The sequence below is a fragment of the Panthera uncia genome, chromosome X (assembly GCF_023721935.1).
Source record: "Panthera uncia isolate 11264 chromosome X, Puncia_PCG_1.0, whole genome shotgun sequence".
Classification (NCBI taxonomy): Eukaryota; Metazoa; Chordata; class Mammalia; order Carnivora; family Felidae; genus Panthera; species Panthera uncia.
The window spans coordinates 5,974,313-5,992,793 of NC_064817.1; the positions used below are offsets into that span (position 1 = coordinate 5,974,313).

At 47.4% G+C, this 18,481-nt stretch overlaps 1 protein-coding gene across 4 annotated transcripts in view; it reads left to right on the forward strand.

Moving 5' to 3' along the window:
• TBL1X (transducin beta like 1 X-linked) overlaps nucleotides 1–18,481 on the forward strand; it is a 230,683-nt gene that overhangs the window by 163,321 nt on the left and 48,881 nt on the right. For 3 of the 4 annotated variants that reach the window (XM_049644557.1, XM_049644556.1, XM_049644554.1), the window contains 2 exons: nucleotides 885–969; nucleotides 16,613–16,720. In XM_049644557.1, coding sequence (XP_049500514.1) covers nucleotides 16,663–16,720 — 58 coding nt within the window. In that variant the 5' untranslated portion in view covers nucleotides 885–969; nucleotides 16,613–16,662. Of the gene's footprint in view, nucleotides 1–880; nucleotides 970–16,612; nucleotides 16,721–18,481 lie in introns of all 4 variants that reach the window. The other variant, XM_049644555.1, reaches the window with a different exon arrangement.

The window sequence follows — 18,481 nt, forward strand, 5'->3', positions numbered from 1 at the left end:
GAAATGTATGGAAACAGTAATGGATACATTGAGATGCTTTGAATCCATATGCTTTTCTTTTGCTTTACTCTAGGGAAGCCAAAGGGAAAAAAAAGATTCTTTTTTTGTTTTTTAATTTTTTTAATGTTTATGAGAGAGAGAGAGAGTCAGTGAGCACACAAGTGAGCATGAGCGGGTGAGGGACAGAGAGAGGAGGAGACCGAGAAAGCAGGCTTCGGGCTCTGAGCTGTCCGAACAGAGCCCGACGCGGAGCTCGAACCCACGAACCACAAGATCATGACCCGAGCCAAAGTCAGATGCTTAACCGACTGAGCCACCGAGGCACCCCAGGGAAAAAAGAGATTGTAATGTTACTCCTGTGTGTTGATGAGCACAGTATACCGGAGGGTGTACCCCATGGACATGCGTGCAAGACCGTTACAAACGTTAGTGTGAACAATGTCTATAAAGTTTCCTTAAGTCGTGTTTTCTTCTCTTTGAGGTGTGTATGGTTTAGTTTCCTGGTTGCATATGACACAGTTCCTAAAACAAAGGTATTTCAGATAGGCATTGGTTATCATTAAAGGAGAGCAGTAGCATTGTCTGAACCAAAACTGATTATTTCCTTAGAGACTTTCCTTCCAGGATTTCTCCGTGTTCAGTACCGACTGGCCATTCTCCTTCCCCTCTTTCACTTTGCAGGTAAAACTGCATAGTCTGTGTTCAAGTGGAAGATGGAGATTATAACATCATAAAATGTGTTTCGTTTGAGCTGAGATTTAAAAGGAAAACAATGTCACCGATTTGAAAAAGAAAACCAAGAAGAAATAGGAGAGGCCAGAGGTGAATCATTCCCAAAGAATTTTAACTTTTTTCTTCAAATCTTCTCGTTTCTCCCCAGGCAGGTCCTGGCGGCCGGTTGGCAGTTTATCTGATCGGATGCTGGGGAGCTCACTGGTCCCGAGGTCTACACATGAAGTCACCGTAAAGGTGAGCAACCCACATGCTGTTGGGTCTTTGTCCTTTCACCTGAAGCCCGTTGGAGAAGTGGAAGGTGCCAGAACTGGACACTGTCTGTTTTAAAGTGGCATGTTTTCAAGTTGCAGGGGCTCCTCCTTGCTGACATTGAAGGCAGTAGATGGAACACCACGAAATCGTTACAGGCTATATGGTTAATTCTAAATGATGAATTCACCTTTTATTGCCTTCAATGAATTTTGGATAATGAACCAGCTCTTCTAAACTTTTCTGGGTCTTACCAGGAGAGCATGACACCTTCTGAAACCAGTGTCAGCATTGTGAATTAAAATTAAGCCAAGAGATTCATTATAATCAGGCACACGGGTATACGTTTTTATCTCCTGTATCTTAATTTTGTGCTTTATTGGTTTATTTTTTTTAAGATTTTTTATTTTTATTTTTATTTATTAAAAATGTTTTAATGTTTATTTATTTTGTGGGGGGAAAGGGCAGAGAGAAAGGGAGATACAGGATCCGAAGCAGGCTGCAGGCTCTGAGCTGTCAGCACAGAGCCCAGCGAGGGGCTCAAACACGTTAACCTTGAGGTCATGACCTGAGCCGAAGTCAGACACTTAACTGACTGAGCTACCCAGGCGCCCCTAATTTTATTTTTTTTAAGTAATTTCTCTACCCAACGTGGGGCTCACATTTACAGTCCTGAGATTGAGAGTCCCATGCTCTACTGACTGAGCCAGCCAAGCGCCCCTGGACTTTATTAGTTTCTTAACGTAATTTGTTTGTATCTGCAAATTGACTGGCTGGTTAACCTTGAAAACTTATTAGAACAACATGGGGTTATTATTTACATATCTAGGAGATGATAAAATTTCTAGAAGAGCAAATCAAACAGACGCCGAGAGTTGAAGCCCATGTGCCAAACTAAACCTGATGGCCAGTTCTACAAAAGTTGTCATTGTGTGGTAGGTGGGATTTTAGGGTTTGATTTTATTATTTACTTTTTGGTGTTTCCTGTATTATTTACTTTTTATATTTACAATTTTGTCTCTCTCTATTCTTCGTAAAAATAATAAAACCCACAGAACCTTTACAATCTTAAATACATAAAGATGGAAATTTGGGCAAGACTTTTGCTTATTGCTTTAAAAAAAACTCAATTGGAACTAAAGTGATCCTAGTCCTAGATTTAACCGAAGAATCTTATTGAGGTATTTTTTTGTTTAAAACCAAGTAAGGCAAAACTGTTTAACAAAGTAAACACGTAAGAATCTTTAAAAAAAATTTTTAACATACTTTTTTAAATGTTTATTTTTGAGAGAGAGGGAGCACTTTTTTAAATGTTTATTTTTGAGAGAGAAGGAGCACATGTGCACACGAGTAGGGGAGGGGCAGAGAGAGATGGGGACAGAGGATCTGAAGTGGGCCCTGTGCTTTCATTCAGCACATAGCCCAACGCGGGGCTTGAACTCACCATCCCTGGGATCATGACGTGAGCCAAAGTAGGACGTTTAACCACCTGAGCCACCCAGGAGTCCCTAACTGTGTAAGAATGTTGATATTTTACTCAAATATTTGAAAATTATCGTTTGCTAATGAGAGCATAAACTTGTAGGGGCATCTGGATGGCCCGGTCAGTTACGCGTACGACTCTTGGTTTCAGCTCAGGTCATGATCTCACGGTTCGATGAGTTCGAGCCCCATATGAGGCTCTGCACTGACAGTGTGGAGCCTGCTTGGGATTCTCTCTCCCTCTCCCTGCCCTTCTCCCACGTGTATGTGCACGTGTTCTGTCAAAATAAACAAAAATTTGTAAAATGTTAATTAAGTTGAGCTTGTGATTGGCTTTAACCTAATATATTTTCAGGGTCCACCCATGTTGCAGCATGAATCTTTCTTACGGCCGAAGAATATTCCATCGTAGGGTTATACCACGTCGTTTGTTGATCCATCAGTTGGTGGACATTGGAGTTGCATTTCCCTTTCACTTATGAATAATGCTGCTCTGAACGTTTGGGTACAAGTTTTTGTGCAGACGTCTGTCTCCATTTCTCTTGGGTATATATCAGAGAGGAGAACTGCTAGGTTGTATGGTAGCTGTGTTTAGAATCGTGGTGAACTGCCAGGCTTCTCCATGAGTATTTTTTGAAATGTAGTTGCATCATCTTCTAAATGTCAGAGACAAGCTGGGAGAGGTCTGCTGGTCATCAGTGTTTTGGCTGGGATTTAACTCCGTACTTCGGGAACACGAGGTTCCATTGAATGGAGCTTACATTGAATTCCTACTGTGTATGATGCACTGGTTTTGAGCTTTATAGATGACTTTGGGTTTTGGGTTTTTTGTTTTGGTGTGTTTTGTGTGGGGTTTTTTTGGCAGCCTTTGATAATTCATTGGGAAGTTTGTAAGATGCGCACGGTCATTTGGGATGATGCGAGGAATGGCACTCTGTTGAGTACTGACCACAGTACCTATCGTGCGTGAGTAAGATTGGGAATCATCCGTGAATCACATCCCCTTTCTGTGTGTTGGGTGCTGTGTGTCAGAAAGTGACAACTGATCATAAGCTCCCTTAGATTTACCTAATTTCTACACGTGTGCTCCTTTGAAAGCCATTCACAGCTGACCGTGGCCATGGTGTTTCCTGCTCTTACTTTTAATATTTTAATTTTTTAAACTTTTTTATTTATTTTTTGGGGGGGTGGGGGCAGACAGAAAGGGAGACACAGAATCCGAAGCAGGCTCCAGGCTCTGGACGCTTAAGGGAAAGAGCCAGCCAGGTGCCCCACCTGCTCTCACTTTGAAAGCGGTTGGTTTGTTCATGAGAGCATCCACAGTTGGGGGCATCACCTCCACTTAGCAGACAGGTAGCTTTCAAGCTGGGAACAGACAAGGCGGTTGTGGTCTTCGGTGGAGCAGGGAAACGGAGAGCAGGGGCAGCATTTTCTGTCAGGGACGAGAGTAAGTAGTTTAGGCTTTGAGGGCCAGCCAGTCTCTGTCACAGCCACTCAGCTGTGCTCTTGTGTAAAAGGAGCTATCGATCACCCGTAAATGGGTGAACGCGGCCGAGTGCCAATAAAACTTTACTTATGGACACTGGAATTGGAATGTCCTCTCAATTTCATGGGTCATACAATATGATTCTTTTGATTTCCTTTTCAACCACTTAGAAGTGTAAAACCTCTTCGTAGCTCGCGGGCCCCACGAGGGGAAGCAGCAGGTGGGGCGTGGCCTGCAGGCCGCAGTCGGCGGACTGGAGCCTGGAGGAACGCACCTGTTGTATTTCTCCCTCTTCTGACTTGTGCCTTTTGAACTGGAGTAATCCGGAAGCGTGGTTCTGGAGGGCCCGTGACCGGGTTCAGACAGACGCCAAACTGCGGTCGCGTAGCAGAGGCGCTGCACGTGTTCAGGGAGCGAAGGCTTTGAGGAATTTGGGGGCCTTCCCGCCATGTAATGAGAAGTGGCCCTGACCGGAAGGTTCTCAGTCAGAGGCAGCTCCTCGCCCCTCCCCGGGGCGGTAGGGAGCGGGGAGGACACTTGGCCACGCCTGGACACGTTTTTCAGGGGGAGGGCGCTCCTGGCATCTAGTGGGCAGAGGCCAGGGATGCTGCTGGGCCTCCGACGGTGCTCAGGGGAGTCCCCACCACGGAGACTTAGTTGGTCCCAAATGTCAGTAGTACCGAGATTTGCCACGCCCACTCACTCTTCCTGTCAGTGCTTTATTTTGAATTTTAAATCTTACCAGCCTGGTTTTTTTTTTTTTTTTTTTTTTTAATGTTTATTTATTTTTGAGAGAGAAAGACAGCGAGAGAGAGAACGAGCAGGGGAGAGGCAGAGAGAGAGGGAGACACAGAATCCGAGGCAGGCTCCAGGCTCCGAGCTGTCAGCACAGAGCGCGACACAGGGCTCCAACTCACGGACCGTGAGATCATGAGCCAAAGTTGGATGCTTAACCAACTGAGCCACCCAGGCACCCCTAAAATTTTTCTTTTTTATTTATTTATTTTTTAAATGTTTTTATTAATTTTGAGACAGAGACAGAGCATGAGCAGGGGAGGGGCAGAGAGAGAGGGAGACACAGAATCCGAAACAGGCTCCAGGCTGTGAGCTGTCAGCACAGAGCCCGACACGGGGCTCAAACCCACAAACCGTGAGATCATGACCTGAGCCGAAGTCAGACGCTTAACTGACTGAGCCACACAGCTGCCCCTAAATCTTACCAGCCTTGTGGCTGTGAAAATGTAAGTTGCAGAGCATTTGATGATAAAAATTTAGTTCTACATTTGCCGACATAAATAGGAGGATCATTGCATTCTCATCTAATGCTTAGAGTCATGATATTTTAAGTGTTTTTTTTTATTTTATTATATTTTTGTTCTTCATTTAAACTGAAACGTGAAAAGATGCTGTTATATGACGACTTAGGAGTTCTATACCACGTGAATGGGTGAGGCATTGCCTGCTTTTATATTTATAGAGAAAGCCACGGGGTTTATTTTTCAAAACTCCAGAGGCCATGTTATATGAGCCCATGACTCCCTAACACAGGAAAGGGAGCTCTAAAGGCCAAAATAAATCCTGTGTAAGTGGGTGAAAGTCAGAGTGTGTTAGAGGTCGCGTAGCCAGCCTGTATGTCTTCCTAAAATCTGTTTGAGGGCCTAGTGTACATTGTAGAGAAGCTGTTTCCAACTTCTCAGTCTTGAAGATAATTAAATTTGTAAATCGATGTACAGATTAATTGGAAGTGTTGGCTTAAACCAAAGTCATTAGAAAAAGAGTACTGTTATGTCTCCAAGGCAGTCTGCTTGGAAATCTTGGGTGCATGAACTTGCATTTTAGTCTGGAGAGTGGGGGGAAGAAAAGAAAAGGGAGATTGTACATTGTCTGGTCTTGGGACGCACACCGTCACAGCGAGAAGCCGCAGTGGTTTGCTGTTACTAGATTGGGCACTTTTAGGAAGACTTCCTCCTGGACAGGCAGAGAGAGATGTGTAAGCAAATACAGTGGCAAGTGCACAGAGTTGGAGAGAGGACTCCGTGGCCACTTGGGAGGCACACAGATGGTTTTGGAGGTAACCCCAAGGACCAAGGACTGGACGCCTTTCCTGTCACGTCAGCATCTGCCTTTGACGTGCACTTGAAGGCCCCGGCAAGCCATTAATTAACCCAGAAGGGCGGCTAAGCACAGAAAGGGCCCTTTCTGAATGCCTCACCCGGGGATGTTTTTTATTCCCTGAAGAGCAGCATTATGTTTCTACGAAGAGAGCCCCTCCTCTCTGTCCTCCCCACCCTGAAGCCTCATTTCCTTCTTAGAAGCGCGGGAGTCTTTCTCATGCAGATTATTTCTGGAGACTCTGTGCCAGGTTTTAATTACATTTTAATGAATGTGAAAACAGTTCATGTGCATAGGAGAAAATTTGGAAAATACAAAAAAGCGCACATAGAGAGATAAATCTAGCAAAATTCCACCCCCAGGACTAGATGTGAGACTCTTTTGGAGGGTTCTCTTCCATTTGTGTGTGTGGGCGCGTGCGTGCACACGTGTGTATACAAAACAAAATTTATCATCGTGTGCATTTGAAACCTGCTTTTTTTGTATCTAACTCTGTATCATAGATGTTTCCCCCAGTCATGAAGTATGTTCTTTTCGGGACTTCACCTCATTCCCCTGGTTTATTCCCGTATTTAAATGGTAGTATATTGTTGGTCGTAACTCTGGTAATAAAATAATAGTTGTTTGATTTGATGTATAGGTTTGGGCCATCTGAGTGCAAATAAGTAAAGAACTGTGAGATGAGTGGAAAATCTTTTCTTTAGGTATCTTTTATTACTGTGAAATAATATATACATATACTCACTGGTAAACGATGGTGAGTCTAGAAAGAAAGCGGTCAAGATGAAACCACTGTTCATGTTTTCATGTATTCCCCCCCCCCCAACATTTTCCATGTGTATATTTGCCTATAATTGGGGTCGAACCGTAAATGCCGTAATTCATTGAACCCTCTTGTCATTGAACAGCGAAGTATTTCAACAGCTACACGTTGGCTTAATTACAGTCACATGGGAGAAAGAATTAATGCAAAGTGATAAGACCAGTCTGTTTGATCTCCAAAATAAGCTGGTCCCCAAGCAGGTTTTAGAAAAGGATTGTATGTAAATGTTAATACGTGTATTAACAATTTGGGGCACGTGGGTGGTGGGTCTGTCCGTGAAGCATCCGATTTTGGCTCAGGTCATGACTTCATGGTCCGTAAGTTCGAGCCCCATGTCAGGCTCGGTGCTGACAGCTCGGAGCCTGGAGCCTGGTTCCGATTGTGCGTTTCCCTCTCTCTGCCCCTCTCCTGCTCGTGCTCTGTCTCCCTCCCTGAAAAATAAACAAACATGAAAAAAAAATTTTAACTAAAAAAAAATTTCCTCTTAAACTGACCACTGATTGTAAAATAAAAGTAAACCCAGTTCCCGTTTGAAGGGAGGAAGACGTCCTGGGGGAAGCAATCAGCAAGTTAAGACCCACTGCGTTGAAGCCAGAATGTCCACGAAGAAAGAGAGAAAGTGCCTTTTGGATGATGAGGTCATTGCCAACAGATTTTCTGGTGGCTCTGGCTCTTGGTCCTAGGGCTGCAGAGAGACAGGTCCCAGAGACCTGAGTCTTTTCCAGATTACTTGAACCCAATGGATTCTTCCAGCATCCATGCCAGCAGGCTAATAGGGAACGAGAAATGAGACAAACTTTTCTTCCATCCCTGGAGAAAAAGGGCTGCTTTAAAAGATTTTAAGAGACTATTTCATAATGGGGCAGACTGTTAACAGAGAAACTTTCCCCTGTAATGGTATCAGATTAGGACCTAATTTCCTGCTTTAATGCCTGTGTGTTTTGCTCTCTATCTGGGGACAAGGCCAGCTCCCACATAGGTCCCTTGTGGTCATATCTTTAAGGTAATCAAGTGGCAGTTCCAACTTGATGTTTGGGGCAGCCCTCTCCCTGCTAAATAAAACGAAACCCTTGAACGATATTTCTCTTGCGGCTGAACTTTGAACTAATTTGGGAAGGGAGCCGTGGTGAATAGGAGTTTCTGCCACCTTGCAATCAAATCGCAAGATGAAGAAACTCGCCTTCGGTTTCTCGAAGGCTCTTCTGCCCAAATCGCTGCATGGGCTGGCATGCTTCCCTTCGCAGGCACCACAGACATGCCATGGGCCACACTCTTGGGTCTCCACCACCCCGCCTCCACCGCTCCCGTCTCTACAGCTCAGGTCTCCACTGCCCCTGCCTCCACCGCTCTGGTCTGGGAGCAGCTCAACCAGGGAGTGCTGGGGCCTTCCCCGTGCACTGAACAGCTCAGATCAGCCAGTTAAGGGGCCTCATGTCACAACTGGGTCAGGCAAGAAAGTAAACACAACTGCCCTAATTAAGAACCCCTCTGTTTGGGGGGTTATTTTTTGCTTTGTTTTTCCATGTGGTTGAGGCCAAGGAGCTGTCCCAGGGCCCCCAAAGCTTTCTTGTATTCTAGAACTGGAGCGGTTGGAGAGCATCCATGGGAGTTCTCAGAACTGGGGCTGGAAACAGATGCTGTTCCCGAACCGGTGAGGTGTTGAAAGTTGCCTTGTGTTGGGGCGCTTGGGTGGTTCAGTCGGTTAAGCATCCGACTTCAGCTCAGGTCGTGATCTCACTGTGTGTGAGTTCAAGCCCCGCGTCGGGCTCTGTGCTGACAGCTCAGAGCCTGGAGGCTGCTTCTGGTTCTGTGTCTCCTCCTCTCTCTGCCCCTCCCCTGCTTACACTCTTTCTCAAAAATAAAAACATGAAAAATATTAAGAAAGAAAGAGAGAGAGAAAGAAAGAGAGAGAGAGAAAAAGAGAGGAAGGAAGGAAGGAAGAAAGGAAGGAAGGAAGGAAGGAAGGAAGAAGAGAAAGAAAAGAAAGAAAGAGAAAGAAAGAAAGAAAGAAAGAAAAGGAAGGAAGGAAGGAAGGAAAACAGTCGTCTTGTATCTCCAACGCATCTATGTTAGGAAAGGAATACACACCGTGAGGCCTCTGTGCATCGTGCTTTCTTCGACGGGTTTTAGAAGTTCCACTTGCGGGTTTGGAGATCACCGATTAACTGTTCCCAGGAGAGCTGCTCTGAGTCCATTTAGTGAGGGTGGGGTGTCCTGCCGATCCCTCCAGAAGGCCCGTTTTGGTCGCTCTTTGGGGATGCGCACAGTCAGCTGGATGGGAGGACGAGCTGCCACATCCTGGATCTCTACTGTGCAGGAGGCCCTGCTCTGAGAATTTACAGAAAAGCGTTTAACCCTCGCAGCCTCTTCCAGGCATAGGGGCTATTGCTGTCCTCAGTTTGGAGATGAGAAACAGAGTCCTGTCACCTGGCCGCCAACCTGGAGCTAGAAAGCAATAGCATTATGATTACAAATTGGAGTTTCTGGCCCTTAGCCAACAGGCCCCCTGAATCCTGCATGAATCCCATGCTTTGACCCTGACTTTATTGCAGCCAGCACAGACCTCATGCGCCCGCTAAAAGTGTTCTTCCAGAGTGGAGAGAGGACATAGGCCGGCTTCTACCCAACATAATAGACATAGATGGCGTTTCACAGACACCAGCTTATCAGATGGCGGTCTTCCTGCGCTGGGTCTGGAGGAGCATTTGGTATATCATAAAAGGTCAAAATCCTTCTTGTAGGCAGCCCCCTCAGGCACACGTGCATGCGTGCACACACATACACACACTCTCACACACACACACACACACACACACACACACGGCTCCTGTGCAGCTTTTCTCTTCCTATTCCCATGTTTCTCCCCCGACCTCATCTTCATCAACAGGAATTGTGTTTCCCCTCTGCCAGACCTTCCCTTCTCAGAAGTTGGAGGCTGTCCATAATACTTTCGGGGGCTTAACTATTGGAGCCCTTCGTTGTTTGCGTAGATGTCTTACTAAATAGCTTGAAGACAGGTTGTATGTGCAGTTGTTTAATCCCTAGTATTTCTAAACACCATACCTTGAATATGGTAGACACCCAGAACTTGGTTCTATCACCCCCTCTTACACCATCTCCTTACACACAGAAAATGCCGGGCAGACCATTTGTGCGCGTTGTTATTTGCAGCGGGATTTCGGTAAGTTCCGGTATAGGATCCAGTCATGCTTGTGTGACGTGAGCTGCTGCTTTGCAGTGTGAAGGCTTCCTGGCCTCTTCGCAGACCTTTCTTTCCCAGGAGGAGCACGTAGGAAACAAGACACAGTGCTGACAGTTGAATCAAGTGCACAGCAAGCGTTAGGGCTGAGATGTGATTCGCTATGTCACAAGGCCTCTGGAGACCGTTCAGCCCCACCCCACCCCCGTGTGAAATGTGCCTTTACCTCTGTTCTCGCTTCAGATATCTGAGTGTTTGATGGAGGGAGCCAGGGCGAGGTGAAGTCGGGGGGTTCGTTCATCGTGGGATTGTTATTTCGGCAGAAGGACGAGTGGCGGGAAAGGCCTTGAAAACTGGCACACGTGGGCCACGCTGAATTGGCCCGGTGAGTGTGGAGCCCACAGCCTCCTCTGAGGGGCATGAGCATCCACGTGTATCTGTCCTTCTGGAAAGCGGACGCGATGGGGTCACGAGGACCCACGAGAAATGACCTGTGGCCCCGGTGTGCTTTCTCTTCCCCTTAAAATCAAACTGGTGGTTTCAGACGGTTCCACTTTCGTGACCTTGAAGCATATACGTTAAAAAGCTGGAGGAGTCCAGCTCACAAAGACAAACAGTGGACAGAAGAGTGGGTGCCAGGGACCAGGGGGAGGGGGAAATGTGGAGTGAGTGTTCAGTGGGGACAGAGTTCCGGTGTGGGAAGATGAGAAAGTTCTGGAGATGATGATGGGGATGGTTGCGCAACAGCATGAATGTAGTCAGTGACAGCGAATTGTACATCGGAAGGTTATGATAGTAAATTGTATGTGATGTATATTTTACCACATTAAAACCAGAAGAGCGAGAAATAGAGCTGAACCATTCATGTAGATTGTACCTCTGTCGTCTGATACAGAGAACTCAGGCCGTCCTGTCCTGGAGTAGAAATTGTGGAAATGTAGAGCAGCTCATGTTAAGGAGTTCACAGCCTTGCCTTACCCATCTTTTCCGTCCGCAAGAGCCATTTCACGTTTAAGCGAAGGCAGGAATGGGGGACTTGAGAAATGGTATCACTACCATTGAAACTCCCACTGCCTAAGCCACTGCTTATGACTGGGTTTCGTAAAGAACAGGACAAGGGCTCCTTCCTTCCGTCTTCACTTATGGATGGCCTCAGAAAATGGCACCTGGGAAGGCGGGTGACAGGAGAGGCAGAATGTCCTTGCTGACACTGAAATCAGAGGTGTTGTGTTGGCGGGGGCAACTGGGCGACCCAGTTGGTTGAGCGTCCGACTTCGGCTCAGGTCATGTTCTCGCGGTTCGCGGGTTCGAGCCCCGCGTTAGGCTCTGTGCTGACAGCTCGGGGCCTGGAGCCTGCTTCGGATTCTGTGTCTCCCTCTCTCTCTGCTCCTCCCCCACTCACACTGTGTCTCTCTTTCTCTCTCAAAAATAAATAAACATTTTTAAAAAGTAGAAAAAAAGGAAGAAACGTTGTGTTGGGAATGCATCCCTGTGTTCAGAGCCGGTGAACTTGAATACTCTAGTACCTGAGCACTTTTTTATATGAAATTATACAGCAGAACTTGGGGAGCGGGGGGAGATCCATCATTTTATTCTAACATCCATCTGTGAGATTTAGGTCTTGTCTTGGAGAACAGAGGATAGGTAAGTTCTTTCCCACCCTTAGGAGTGGAAGTTGGTGAGGTTGGTCTAAAACAGTACCTTTTGGCCAATGAATCTCAGCCATTTGCCCCGTGGAGTCAAAAAAAGTGAAGTGAACCCTTCAAAACTACCCCCACTGCCTTCACATTCATTGCTTGGAGGGGTGGCAACCAAGCACCCAGTTAATTGTTGGGTTTCTCTTGATTTCAGTGTAATCAGACCCGTTGACGAGTTGAAGTGGACCGAATATTGCTGCTAGGTTTATGGTCAGTTCGGAGAGTGTTCTCATGTTTGTATTGAATAGTCTAAGAATATATATGTACATTTTACTGGTTACTGTAAATTCTTTTTTTTTTTTTTTTTTTATTAGGTTTTAAAAGAAACATTTAATAGGGGCACCTGGGTGGCTCAGTTGGTTAAGTGTCTGACTTCGGCCTAGGTCATGATCTTGCTGTTCCCGAGTTTGAGCCCTGCATCAGGCTCTGTGCCGACAGCTCAGAGCCTGCTTCAGATTCTGTCTCTCTCTCTCTCTCTCTCTCTCTCTGCCCCTCCCACATTTGCACTGTGTCTCTCTTTCTCAAAAATAAACATTAAAAAAATTTAAAGGAACAGTAATTTAATTTTTACACATTTATGTGTGTGTGTGTGTATATATGTATATATATATATATATATATATATATATATATATATAGAGAGAGAGAGAGAGAGAGAGAGAGAGAGAGATTAGAAAGAGGGCCTGTGTGAGCAAGGGAGGGACAGAGGGAATCCCAAGCAGGCTCCACACCATCAGCACAGAGCCCACCACAGGGCTCGAACTCACAAACCGTGCGATCGTGACCTGAGCCCAAACCAGGAGTCGGCTGCCCAACTGATGGCGCCACCCAGGCGCCCCGAAGAAACGATCATTTGAAAGCTAGTTAGGTGTTCAGTTGTGTGTAGGGTAATTGATCCAGTTGCTGGGATTCGTTTTTCTTTTGTTTTGCTTTTTTTAGAGAGAGAACGGGAGAGGGGCCGAGGGAGAGAGAATCGAGCAGGCCCCACATTCAGCGCAGACCCCGACATAAGGCTCAGTCCCGCAACCATGAGACCATAACCTGAGCCGAAATCAAGAGTTGGATGCTTAACTAACTGAGCCACCCGGCCGCCCCCAATTACTAGGGTTTTGGGGGTTGTTTTTTGTTTTTTGTTTTTTTTAATTAAACTATATAGCTCAGGTAGAACAGTTGGGGGGACATAGGACAGGTCTCGTTGACCAAGTGACATTTCACCTGGTTCTCTTGCAGGCCACGGCTGGTTTCTGTTTTCTTTTCTCTGCTGCTTACAAGTCAGAAAGCCTGTAAAAAGTTAACATCTATTGGGAAAGCCTTATCCTAACTTATAAACTTAGAGAGAAAAATTGGTCCATGATAGGAAAGCTGACGATGGTACGTAAAGAGAAAGAGGAGCGGACTGACAAAAATTGCCCCCGGTCCCTGGTGTCTTATGGATGTCGTGTCCCCTGCTCCACGGTCCTGTGCGGTCACATGTGCAGACACGTGTGTGTTTATCAGACACTTGGGGCTGGGGAATGAGAAGCAGCTTCTTGCAAGTGCATCGTCTCGAAACGCTTTCTCCGTAGAAACCAAAAGAGATCTGACTGCTGAAGAACTCCGCGTTTCACTTTTTTTTTGAGACAGAGAGAGACAGAGCATGAACGGGGGAGGGTCAGAGAGAGGGAGACACAGAATCTGAAACAGGCTCCAGGGTCTGAGCTGTCAGCCTGACGCGGGGCTCGAACTCACTGACCGTGAGATCATGACCTGAGCTGAAGTCGGCCGGTTAACCGACTGAGCCACCCAGGCGCCCCTCTGCGTTTCACTTTCTAATGAAAATACCGGTGATCTTGTGGGAAGATTGGACGCAGCCTGTTAGAAAAAGCCCAGCTCTTAGGCTGCGTTTTCAGTGATCTCTCGTGGGGGCTTGGCCGCGTCCGTAAGCGACAGCTAGCGGCACACGGCGTACGACTCTGTCCGTGCGTTTTCGTTTTCATTGCAAACACAACGTGCTGGTTTTTCTTCTCCAGAAGTGTCCTCAACCGGCAGCACTTTTGCAGTTCGGACCATTTGGCAAAGTCTGGAGATGTTTTTGATCGTCAGAACCATGGCGGGTGGGAGCTGGTGCTGGCATCTAGTGGGTGGAGGCCAGAGAGGACACTCAGCACCCTCCGGTGCACAGCACAGCCCCATAACAGAATCCTCTGGCTCCACATATCTAAAATGCTGACATTGAGAGCCTGATGATTAGATTTTGCTTCTTTCTTTTTTTTGGGGGGGGGGGGGGAGAGAGAGAGAGAGAAAGAGAGCAAGAGAGAGAGAGAAAGAATGTTAAGCAGCCTCCACGCTGGGTGTGGATCCCCGATACAGGGCTTAAGACCTCAACGCCTGTGGGATGGTGACCTGAGCCAAAATTGAGGCTTGGGCGCTCAACTAACCGAGCCACCCAGGCGCCCCAGATTTTACTTATCTCTAAGCACCCAATGTGACAGAATAAACAACGACGTGACTCGGGGTGGTGTCTGAGTCATTTCACGCTGCTGTGGCAACATACAACAGATGGGGCAGCTTAAACGTCACATTTATTTCTCGCAGCTCTGGGAGCTAGAAGTCTGAGATCCAGGCACTGGCAGATTTGGGATCGGGTGAGGACCCACTTCCTGTTTCCTCCATGACATCTGCTCATTGTGTCCTCACTTGGCAGAAGGATGAGAGCTCTCTGGGGGTCTCTAACATATAAGGGCACTAATCCCATTCGTGAGCGCCCCACCCTCATGACCTAATCACCTGCCAGTGGCCCCACCTTTGAGCACATAGTGAATTCATCATTGTAACTGACTCATTACTGCCCCGATCAACGTCAGCTCAGCATCAGCAAAAGTCCGTTCAGTGTTAGCCTTGTGTGGCGCACGATTTTGTTATTGGTTACATTGTCTCCCCTCGGTAATGTTTTTGTTTCATTTGGTTATGCTCCGATCTCATAGTTTTTTATTTAGCCTCTCATATTTTCCTAATGCTGTCTTATGAGTAAATTTCCCAGAATTCAAACAAATCTCAGGACAGATCTGTATTTCGGCTGTCAGAGTTTCTCTTCAGTATATACAAAAGCACAGAATATCACCAAATTAACTAAACATAAGCATTTTTAAAAATTAACTTTTTTATTCATTTTTGAGAGACAGAGACAGAGTGCAAGGTGGGGGTGGGCAGAGAGAGGAGATCCAGAATCCGAAGCAGGCTCTGGGCTCTGAGCTATCAGCACAGAGCCTGACGCCGGACTCGAACTCATGAACCACGAGATCACAAGCTGAGCCGAAGTTGGACGCTCAACTGACTAAGCCACCCAGGCGCCCCAACATAAGCATCTTTTGAGTGGCAAAATTCTGGTAACTACAGTGAGAATTGGAATAACCCAAGAGGCAGTCATGTTGCTTATCTGTTGCTGCCTGTTACCACGGGTGCAACAGCCAGAAACAACACATTGCTTATCCCGAGTCTAGGCACGCCTTTGCTGGGTCCTTTGTTCAGGGTCTCACAGGGCTGTGGACAACCTGGTGGCTGGGCTGCATCTGCGTTTGGAGCTTGCCCGTCCCTCCATCCCGCCCCCAAGTTTCCACCTGCCTTCCAGCTATCCGGAGGTCTCTGCCAGACCAATGCAGGGAGCTCTGTGACAACATACAAAAGTTGGAGTTCCTCTTTGTCCGTGCACCAGCGTCCCGAGACGTGGCTTCTTCATAGAAATGACGTCAAGTGGACGTGCACACTTTACTCCTCATTCACGATTGGTTTCTTCTCCGGGCTACGGACAGGCCCATACGCAGAGCAACTATCAGCTTATTGCTTAAACTCGGCAAGTGAAGGGTATTTTGATTAATCATTTTTCTGGAGCAACAGGTATGATCCAGTCAATGTGGCTACCTGCTGTAGGGGTGTTGACATGACTTCTAGTCTGCTCAGGCATCTTCTGTGTCTCTGGAAAAGCGAGTAGTGTTCTATCTGACCACGTCCATCAGAAAGCACCTCAGGAACGCGGTCATGCTCATTACCAAGTACGTTGTCATGTACGCAGCACACACGTGATCTTTAGTGAATAAAAAGTTGGGCTTTGTGGGGCACCTGGGGGGCTCAGTGGGTCTGACTCTTGGTTTCAGCTCAGGTCATGATCTCACAGTCCATTGTGAGACTGAGCCCCAGGTTGGGCTCTGTGCTGACAGCAGGGAATCTGCTTGGGCTTCTCGCTCACTCGCTCGCTCTCAGTCTCTGCCCCTTCCTGTGTGCACGCGCTCTCTCTCTTCCTGTCTCTCTCACTCTCTCAAAATAAGCATTAAAAAAATAAGTCGGGGGGCACCTGGGTGGCTTGGTCGGTTAAGCGTCCGACTTTGGCTCAGGTCATGATCTCACGGTCCATGAGTTTGAGCCCCGAGTCGGGCTCTGTGCTGACAGCTCAGAGCCTGGAGCCTGCTTTGGATTCTGTGTCTCCCCCTCTCTGCCCCTCCCCTGTTCATGCTCTCTGTCTCAAAAATAAATAAATGTTAAAAAAAAAATTAAAAAAAAAAAAGTCAGATTTTGTTTCCATTATCTGTTGCCCCTGAATTTGTCCTCATCACTGTGGTTTGTGCGTGACCCTCCCAGCCTTGTAAAATACACCAACACTTTTTTCGTTTTTTTGATTTTTTGAAACATTCATCCTGGATGCGTTTATATTGATACATGTTATTACAAAGTTATAATTACCTTCATGGTTATAACGTCACGGGTGTTATTTCTTTAGTTGTCTCAGCGAGATGCAGTGACACAAATACAGGCAGTGTTTCAACACTCTCTCTCCACTTTCTCCTGTCGTCTAACAGAGGGCGGCTCCCGCATCGTAAAGACCTCGTCTCCGCGAGGTGAGGCTAAGATGAGCATAACCAGCGACGAGGTGAACTTCCTGGTGTATCGCTACCTCCAGGAGTCAGGTAAGAGGCTTGGGTGTCTGTCAGCAGGGGAGTCCTCTTCAACATGCCACATGCAGGTCCACCAACCGTTGGGCCGGAAAACCAGGCCGTAGGAAAAGAAGAGCAAACAAACGACGTTCTTATTAAGAGAGTTGAAAAAGAGAAGGCTCCGGGGCCGCCCCGTTCCCGGGATGGGATGGGGAGCGCGTTCTTTTCTTCCCTTGATATTTCTGTCCGGATGAGATCAGATTGGAGTTAAGGTCAAGAGCAGCTGGGATGGACGTCGAGAGTGGGGTAGCGGAGGGAGCAGCGGCTCTGGGCTTCGAAGCCTGCTCGGTGAGGGCGTTTGTGGACTAGTCTGTCGTCACAATGTGTCTGTCTATGAACCTCTCAGACTTGGACCCAGTGATCTGTTGAGCCCCTGAACCCTCCCCCAAATGGACCGTTGTCAGTTTCCCAGAACGTAGGAGTAGTTCCGGTTTCTCCCAGCACTTCTGATTATGACCAAGATATTCCTCGGCAGTAAGCAAAGACCAGGGCAGATACGTGTTCCCTGCGGACACAGTGGGCCTTGTGAGTAGCGTCTGCTATCCTCCGGGAGTGGGGGAGGGGCTGACAAGCACCCGAGGCCCGGGCCTGGCCTGGCTTTGTCACAGGCCAGCCACAGTCCTCTGAGGAGCCCTGCGATGCCTCAGAGCCTGGATCCCCCCATTACTCGATGTCGCAGATGCCCCACACAGCGGAGCCTCACCACAGTGTCGTGGGTTGCTTGTGGGTGCTTTTTTGAATTCTCAAGAGTCTGAATTCTTCTTAAATTCACGTTACTAGGTTTTTAATGAATTTCTAAAATGAATATTGTCTTCTGAACTTTAAAATATTTCACTCGAGACGTACACGACGACGTTCGTGGAGGACAGCCTACCCCTTCCGGTACACGAGTTGGCGCCTGTGTTCGACTCTCCTCTGTCGTCCCCTCTCTCTCTTCAGTGGTAACTGCCCCTCCTGGTTTTTGCACTTGCTGTGTCTGCGATGGCTTCCTAAGCAGTGGGCGTACAGATGTATTAGTTTGCCCCGGCTGCTGTAACAAAGTACCACGGACCGGGGAGGCTTGAACAGAAATACGTTGTCTCACGTTTCTGGGGAACCAAAGTCCAAAATCAGGGTGTGGGCAGCCTTGGTTCCTTCTGAAGCCGTCGACGGAGTCTGTTCCATGCCTGTCTCCCAGCTTCCGGTGGTTTGCTGGCCGTCTTTGTCTTTGTCGTCACACGGCCTCTCCCTGTGTGCCTCCACCCCTGTCCAAATTGGTCAGATTTCTCCTTTCTATAAATCTTCCTTCCGAGATTCTCTCCTTTTGGAAACAGCCGTCCTGGATTAGGGCCTCCCTGTAGTCCAATAAAAACCCATCTTAGCATAACATCTGCAGCGACCGTGTTTCCAGATAAGGTCACTTTCTGGGGTGGACCAGGGCTTAGGACTAACTTAGGAATTTGGGGCGGGATCAATTCAGCCCGTAACTCTTGGTTTCGCACGTGTTTGAGCCTTTTACGCTTGATATCCTATCGTTGATGTTCCGCAACTTGGTCTTTCAAGACGGAAACCAGTTCCCGAGCCTCCACCTTCCAAAGACACATGGACAAGAGTGAGGAGCAAGCAGCATGTGAGCCCCCGGGTCCTGGCTCTTCCTCAGTCAGCCTACAAGGTGTGGCATCCAGACCACGTGGCTCAGGCTCTGAGCCTTGAACAAGTTATTTACCCCCACGAGCGTCCCCTTCCCGTGCAAAA